The sequence below is a fragment of the Labeo rohita genome, chromosome 12 (assembly GCF_022985175.1).
Source record: "Labeo rohita strain BAU-BD-2019 chromosome 12, IGBB_LRoh.1.0, whole genome shotgun sequence".
In the NCBI taxonomy this organism is placed as follows: Eukaryota; Metazoa; Chordata; class Actinopteri; order Cypriniformes; family Cyprinidae; genus Labeo; species Labeo rohita.
In genome coordinates, this window is record NC_066880.1 from 20,901,252 (window position 1) to 20,909,992 (window position 8,741).

General features: G+C 37.6%; 1 protein-coding gene across 2 annotated transcripts in view; it reads right to left on the reverse strand.

Annotated features, from left to right (window-relative positions):
- The window catches only part of LOC127173935 (ADP-ribosylhydrolase ARH1), a 38,796-nt gene extending 30,538 nt beyond the window's left edge, over window positions 1–8,258 (reverse strand). For both annotated transcript variants that reach the window (XM_051124038.1, XM_051124039.1), the window contains exon 1: window positions 8,163–8,258. In XM_051124038.1, coding sequence (XP_050979995.1) covers window positions 8,163–8,170 — 8 coding nt within the window. In that variant the 5' untranslated portion in view covers window positions 8,171–8,258. The remainder of the gene's footprint in view (window positions 1–8,162) is intronic.
- Between the last annotated feature and the right edge of the window lie 483 nt (window positions 8,259–8,741).

Genomic DNA, 8,741 nt, shown 5'->3' on the forward strand with positions numbered 1-8,741 from the left:
CTGCCATGGAGCTAATCTACTTGACCAAAATAAGTGGTCAGTGCTCAGGGACAGGTTTCTAACTCCTGAAAAGTAAACAGGAAAACCTGATCCGCCCAGGGGATCAGACATTTCAGCAGAGATGAATCCAGCAACTTAGTATGGCTGCACAGTATGCAGCAGCGCCCCCTGCCCTCAGGCTATAGTGGGTATTTTACGAGGAATGACAAGGGCCCAATCATGCATGGAGAGCTGTTGCTCCTCAGAGCCAGAGCATTCAGAAGAGTTTCCACAGAAACACTTTTCATTCACACCTCGGTGGAAAAACAGTGTACTCAGTGACTCACCCAGTCCACCGAAAGACAGTGTGAGGCTTGGGGAGAAAGCCGCTCTGTTCCTACATGAGATGTGGCCCCCACTTAGATGAAAGCACAATGATTGGGTGGAAAGCCTGAAACAGGGAGCCCCTCAGGGCGAGACATAGGTAGAGTGTCTCAGAATTAAGAAGGGAAAGATAAGGGCAGATGTTTAACCCCCCGAGGGAAGCGAGCAGATGTTCAGGTTTTACTCTGATCCAGGTGAGAACGTTGCCTCGTCTGGATCACACCCCCCTGGTCTTGTCTGCCTCCCCCTCATCTCAGCGGGGGAGGGACATGAGTCGCAACACTAGTCTTCTGTGCTCATCTTTGCTTCTCAGAACGGGATGGCCAGGACCCCTGTGTTGTTCGGGCTCAGGCCTGGACCTTCGAGGAATGAAGGTTTTAAAAGCCACTGAGCATGCCTTTTCCTCCCTAAACTTCTCAACCACCGTCTCGACGGAGGTACTGAAAAGCTCGGAAGGCGAATCCGGTGCATTGAGAAGAAAGCCCCACTCTTTCCTCCCGATATTAGCCAGGTTCACCCACAAATGTCTCTCTGTAATCACCATGGCCACCATATATCTGCCCATGGCGGTGGAGGCCTGCTTAATGGCACGGAGAGTGAGATCCGTGGTGCAGCGCAGCTCAGCTCAGCAACCTCATCAGGGGAAAGACCCTGACCTTTATCCAGGTCTTTCAGCAGCTCAGCCTGGTAAGCTTGAAGCACCACCATAGTGTGCAGTGAACCCACAGCCTGACCTGCTTCTGTGTACGCATTTCCATTTAAGCGAGATGTATCCTGAAAGGGCTTAGATGGCAAGGATGGCGTCTTGAGAGAAGATGTCTCACCCATAGAGAGATAGTTAGCCAGCGTCTCTTCTACAGGGGGCATCTTCTCATGGCCGTACTCACGCATCCATTCAGTGTTTGCACAATTAGCATGTTGGAAATTATGGATATGGGAAGAATACAGCTTTTTCCATACCTTCTCAAACTCAGACTCACTTAAGCTGGGGGCCTATGGTCAGAAAGATAGCGTTTGTCGAGACGACCCCCCTTCTTAGCCTGCTTCCACAGCAGGTCAAGTCTTGGTTGGTCCATAACCTTCAACAACTCATTGTACGCAGGGCAGGAAGATTGAGAGGGCTCAGCCTCGGCTTCTTCGCCCTTCTCTGACATCTCCTGCTATCCCTGGGTAGAACCCAACAGAGCACTAGCTGCTGGATCAGATGATGTCAGGGAAACCACATCATCATCATCTAGCAGCACGCCCTCCTCCTGGGCCGATGTGCACGAGAGGAAAAGCCCCTTCTTTAAGTCATTGGCTAAATCCACCTGGGAGCTCATTCTCCTCCATGCCTCGGCAGAGGAAGGGAGCAGACGGCTGTCCTTCCTTTCTCGAAAAGAGAGACAGATGAGAGCAGAGCTTCTTCATAGAGAAACGCTCGCAGTGCATGCAGATTGCCCCCTCGAGGACATCGGGTGCGTGCCCTTCCCCCAAACAAAAGACGCAAAGATTGTGTGTGTCATCAGGTATCAAATAGCAAGGACACAGATCCACACAACTCTTAAACGTCTTACTAGTGCTCGCCATGATGAATAAGGGAAGAAAATAGTTCTTTCCACCAGTAAGAATGCATGCTAGAGAAAACAGTCACTAAAGACGAAGAAGAGGATGACGTATTCTCCTGGCGCCATTTTATACTGTGGTCGCGTTGGTAGTGATGTCATAGGCTGTTGCCGGCCAACATGTTGTAGTTTTGAATGTATGCTTCAGACATGGGTCACGCTGGAGACGTTCCCCATAGCGACCGCTAGAGGACACAGTTCAATGTTCCCTTGAAAGGGAACTGTTTTCCCTATCTATTTTGTGTGACGGGGTTGTTGGTTTAAGCTTGACGTACCCTGCCTAACATGAAAAAGCAATAAATAAACAAAGTAAAAGAATGTCAGTACTAGCCTACTTTAGTTCTTGGTGGCTACAAGGCTTAAATTATGTAACTTCCGCATTGTGATGTCATTTAAATCAACTGAAAATTATTTACAGCCAAAACAAGTCAGTGTGATGGGGTGGTAAGTCAAAATGAGGGACGCAGACAAATCATAAAATATTTACAAAAAAATAAGGACTATTTTTAATAAATATGTGTTACATAAACAGGGCCACACATATAATCCTCAAAATAATAAATGTTTGGGAAAAAAAAAAAAAAAAAACCTTATTTGGTGATATTTTAGATGCAAATATCATATTGGTCAGCAGGGACTGTGCTAATCTAAATGAGCATGACAGAGGTTGCCTATAAAACATGGAATGAACCAAGAAAGCTTAAAATTGTTGGAACTGAGAGGAAAATCCAAGCAAAACAATGGCAGCAGAAAAAGGCAATCCAAACAAAAAAACAAAAAAAACAAAAAACATAACAACAAAAATCAAGCAAACAAAAAAATGTTACTAAATAAGAGAACTTTTTTAAAGCAAGCAAAATAAAGTGAACACATCAGTTGTTGAATAATAAAAGGAAGAAATCTCTTTGTAACAAATTATTTTTTAAATCATTGCAATTAGTCTTTTTTGTCATTGTCAGAATCATATTGGTACCCTAAAAGATATGATCAAAGAGGATTGTAAAAATAAATCTGTATTGTTTATTCTTCTGATTTTTCATTTAAAAAAGTAAATACAACTAAAAAAAAAAAAAAATCACAAAAAATCACTTTAAAAAAAAAAATCACATGAAAATATTTTTTTCTCTAATACACAATGGCCACAATTATGTGTAGTCGTATAAATATTATGAGTAAAATCATAACCAGGGTGACTAGGAACATGGAATTATCCAGCCATAACTTCCTGTTTCAGAGAATATAAACATGAGGAACACAGAGACCAAATTCACTTTATTATCCATAACAATGGGGAACAAAAAAATATATAGTTGTTGTGCAGCAACAGACTGTTGAGCTTTACAAAATATGAAGTTAAGAAAATAGCACAAAACAGTCAAAAAAAAAGAAAAAAAAAAAAAGAAAGAAAAGAGCTAAAGCATTGAACGTTTTCATTCCCACCACTAGGACAGTAATCAAGGAGTTACAATAAACAGGAAATGTTACAAATGTTACAAATTAAGAGGATAGCTTGAGTTGCCAAAGACTCTTCATGGACGACAGCTGGAGAAATTATAAAAAATAAGTCTTGGGGTTAGAAAGCCTTGTAAAGGGCCGTGGTTGGGGCTTCTAACAGAAAAATTATCCAAAAGGACCATGAATATATTTTTTTCTCTAATACACACTGGCCACAATTATTTCTAGTCATAGAAATTATTATGAGTAAAATCTGAAGCTCTATATTCCATTCACATTTACATTTTTTAGAACACCAGGGTGACTAGGAACACAGAATTATCCAGCCATAACTTCCTGTTTCAGAGAAATATATAAATATGAGGAACACAAAGACCAAATTCCCTTTATCAATGGGGAACAAAAAAGAATACAGTCTGTTGTGCAGCAACCGATTGTTGAGCGTTACAAAATATTAAGTCAAGAAATTAGCACAAAACAGTCAAAAAAAAAAAAAGAGAGAGAACGAAAAGAACTAAAACACTGAACGTTTTTCTTCCCACCACTAGGACAATAATCAAGGAGTTACAATCAACAGGAAATGTTACAAATCTGCCTACTTCTGGAGAAATTGTAAAAAAAAGTAGTAAAGTCTTGGGGTCAGAAAGCCTTATAATGGGCCGTGGTTGGAGCTGCTAACAGAACAATGATCCAAAAGGACCATCAAAATCAACACAAAAATGGGTCACTGAGCACAAAATTAAGGTTCTACCATGGCTATCCCAGTTCTGAGAGCATCAGCATGGATCTGGCAATCTTAAGGGTTTGAAGTGAATCTGGATAAAGGAATGATCTCTGATCTCTTGTCAAGTGTTCTCCAAAGTCATAAAGAATTATAGGAGAGACCCATAGATGTTAAATTAGCAAAAGGAGGTTGCAAAAAGTATTGAATAAAAGGGTGCCATTAATTGTGGCCAATGTGTAATTAAAAACCATGACAGAGAAAGCAGATTAGTCTGTTAGTCTGGTTTAAGGACCATTTTATTCTAGGACTAGGCTTAATCTCTGTCTAGGAAACCGTCCCTAAATTCATCTATAAGTAATTGTTGAACAATACAGTATATTAAATAATATTCATGCTACATTCTTCTATTGTAAAGGCAGGTTGTGTTAATATATCATTAGACTTAATTAGGCTATCAGCTCACCAGCTAGATTTATTCAGTATTTTATGATTAGAGTAGAGGGCTGAAAGTTGTATTAAATCCGAATAACTGGTTTTGTGTTTCTGGTGTATGTTTTTCTTGAATGATATGTTCTCTTAACAGATGTAGCCATTGTGTTATTGATATTTGGCATTTATTTATCCAGTTAAGTACTACTGTTTTCTTGACGATAGCTAGAGGCATGAGTAAAGGTATTGACTATTTAAAAGATTTAAAGATTTATTGACTAATTTGACAGATATCACCCAGGAGGCACAGGACAGGGAGCGCTGGGATTCTAGTTTTGAAAAACTCTGTTAATTTGTTTGTGACATCTGTCCAGAATTAAAGAACTGGTGGACATAACCAAATGCATAAAGGTGTTAGGGAGTCTTGTGTATTTAAATTGCAGTTGGTACATCTGTCAGAAATTCCTAGGCCCATTAAAAGCTAATTTGTAATTTATGTTCTATGTACAATTTTATACTAAATTAATTGAATATTTGTGTTTGTGCAAAAATTAAAAGTATTTCTGCAAACTGTTTTCCAAAATTCCTCATCTGTGTTGATATTGAAGTCTTTCTAACTGGTGCTGCAGTGTTGATATTAAAGTGTATAGTTTCGTAAGTGTCTTTACTGAATTACTAATTGTGCTAATATGTTTAAAAACTGGGGGAGGTTGTGCAATATCATTGATGGCAGTTGTGGTTTTAATAGAATTTCTGATTTGTAGATAGTAATAATAATAGTGTTCTTTTCCTAAATTAAATTTCTGCATTAATTCTGTAAATGTAATGATGGTGTTACTGGAAAACAAGTGATGTAAATGTGTGATGGCTTAACTAAGAACCTTAACTATGCTAAGTTCTAATATAAACCTTTTACCTCAACAAAGGTTATAAAAATAACTGTCAAATACCTAGTGGATCATTATCGAACCTCTAAGTTAAACTTTAAACCTTTTTGACAGTTAGAAGTTCATATATAAACTTTAAAGTTCTTTACTGAACTCTAAAGGTTCAGTCTCTTCTAAGAGTGTAGCTAGTTTCACTGGTGTCAATTAACGGTCACAACGTTCACAATTTATATGTTAGCTATTTGCTTTCAAGATAACTTAGTCTAACTTAGTCTACTTGGGCCCAGTTTCACAGACAGGGCTTAGACTAAGCCAGGATTAGGCCACAGTTCAATTACAAAATTTAACCATTTAACTTATTCACCATGACACCTCACTCTTTTTTTTCTATTTTATGCAGCAACAAAAACACTAAGAATAGTCAGCTTATGACATAGTTTGAAGTTAAAGATATTAATATTAATAAAATGAGTCTGACAGTCTTATGTTTATTTGACTGATTTCACATTTCTTGTTTGTATGAAGGCAAATAATGCAAATAATACAAATACAAATACAAATAAAAGGTGAATGTTAATATATTTGTGGCATTGTGACAAGGGTCCATAACAACATAAGTTACAGTAAACGGCAAAACTGTTTGGACTACAAAACAGACCGTAAACAGACCGTTTTTAGAAGAACGGAAAAGTGGTGTAGAAAAAAGGTAAAATATGTGAAAAATAATGTGATTTTTTAAAAACAAAGCATAAACACACTACAGTGCATCCCGTTTACACTAATGCATTTTTGTTTTAAAATAAAAACTTCCCTTGTCTACACTGGCGTTTTACACAATCTCTGTCCACGCTACACAAACGAAAACGCATGTCACATGACCATTCATAATGAGCATGATGTTATTGTTTACATGGTCATTAAGGATACGCAAAGCGAATGTGTGGGCAGCACTGCTCTATCCACAAGTTTCATATGCCCCATGAGGCCTTGCGTCAAAAGTGGGAGCATCTTCCGGTTCAAAGTAAACAAGCAGGACATGACACTCATTCATTCAACAGATTTAAAATGCAAAATTTAAATGCAAAAATCCGGTGCATTTTGAGAGCAGAATCATGTGACTAGATCAAATGAAGAAATATGTGCTCTTGTAAACAATGTGCTCTAGTAGTAATTTATTTATTGGTTGCATAGATGTGAATGTGATGGTAGGACACAATTTTCACTACATACATTCTTATAAAAAGCTACAAATGCTATTCTGTCAAAAGCAGGGAGTGACTTTCTCCTTATCTTTTGTTGTCTGATTATCATTACCGCTGACATTTAATTCAAGAAACAAGATGAGACACGAGTTCTCAAGATCGAGATGAGGTTGAGATTCTTACACATTTTTAAAAACTTTTTAACTTATCTTTTAATAAATGTCATTTCAGTTTTACTTTCTGAGTATGAATTATCATATGCAGTAAAAGACAACAACACTCAAGCACTGTAAAAGGTTTTGCCACAAACTCAACTGACTGGCTTCTCTCCTGTTTGATTTCATGTCTCTAAAAATTCTATCTAAAGTCTCTAAAGACCTTAGAAATGTACATGAATTATGAGCTTCTAGAATGTCTGACCTCCTAACTGAAGATCTTTTCACAAATTGAACATATAAATAAAAACAGTATAAATAAAAAATAAAAACCACAGTTCTTTCTTAGTCCTATTAAGTGCAAACAATAAGTGCAGCCATAATCAAAATAGTTTAGGCTACACTCTAAATATTTAAAGTGCAAATAGAGACAAAAATTTTCAAGCATGATACAGAGCTATAGACAACTACACAACTTATTATAGCCTACATACAAACAACAGCCTATAGGGAGAGTTATAAACGCCAGGATAGTGTTTTGACGACTTTCAATCAAAGGGAAAAAAAATTGAGAGACTGATATCAGCAGTCAGAAGAGAGAACGATATCAAATTTACCGTCCCTCCCATAGACGCTGCATTAGAAACACCCTCGATAGGCCTTAACTCGGTTTTTGTAACTTGATGAAAAGGTGATATAATACAAAGTATAGTGTTATAAATGTTCATATAATGAACATCAAAATATAAAAAAATGTCAAGGATTTATGATGATGATGACTGTTGAAAACGCGTCTTGTGACAGGTCCATAACAACGTAAGTTACAGTAAACGGCAGAACTGTTTGGACTACAAGCCAGTGTGCTCATAATTAAGATAATACATTACGATAATATGGTAAGACAGACAAATTTGACCTGATAAGACTGAAGCCAGACCCACATAAAATTTACAAATGACCGCGCCCACTCTTACCGGAAAGAAAAAAAAAGTGGATGGAGCAGTGGTGGGCAGCCACGCCATCGTTTTCAAAAGTCTCCGTTTTGGTCCGTTTACACTAAAACGCAACCGCGGAGTTGCAGCGTTTTTGAAAGACTAGTGTAGTAGTGTAAACGACAGGCGTAACCGTAGCAAAAGTTATGCGTTTTAAAACGAAAACACACCAGTGTAAACGTAGCCTACGAATGAACATAGGCTAAAGTAGTTTTGCTGGTTGTAGATGACAGCCTCGTCTTGACTAATTTTGAAAGAGTGGTTACTGGTCTAAATATTGCACAGCAACGTATTACGTTATTATAGGTCCTCATATTAAAGTTTAATGAGAATGCAGCTCATGTGACTCACCAGTCCATGTTTAAATATCAGAGGATGTATCAATTCCGACTGACAGGGCACCTATGCAGTATCCTACTTCCCTACTCACTCAGCACGGGTTATCTGTTGAAGTTTGACGGAAATGTATGGCAAGCCGGCTTAGCATTTAATACACCTGGCTCTACTACTAGTCCTAGTGTAGGTAAAATACAAATTACAGATAACTGTTCTGCAACTTTTACTTGTCATAATGAATATTGAATTAACAGTTGTATCTTTATGAGTCATAATTAAAATTTGAATAGTCAAAATGATAATTCTTAATAATAATTATCATTCTGACTATTCAAATTATGTACTGTATATACATTTCGTTAGAACATTATAGAATGTAGAACATAGAACGTTGCAGGGTGGTATTTTTTAAAATTATTACTTTGCAAGCATAAAACATTGTTTCCAGAATGTTGCAAGGTAGTTAAATAACCTAAAAATAACGTATACAGAACATTCTCTAATTGTTATTTTTAGGCTATTATTCCCATTAAACTAACCTTCCAACTAAAATGTTGCAGATGTTTTTGTGTAATGACCTACCAAAGGTGTGTA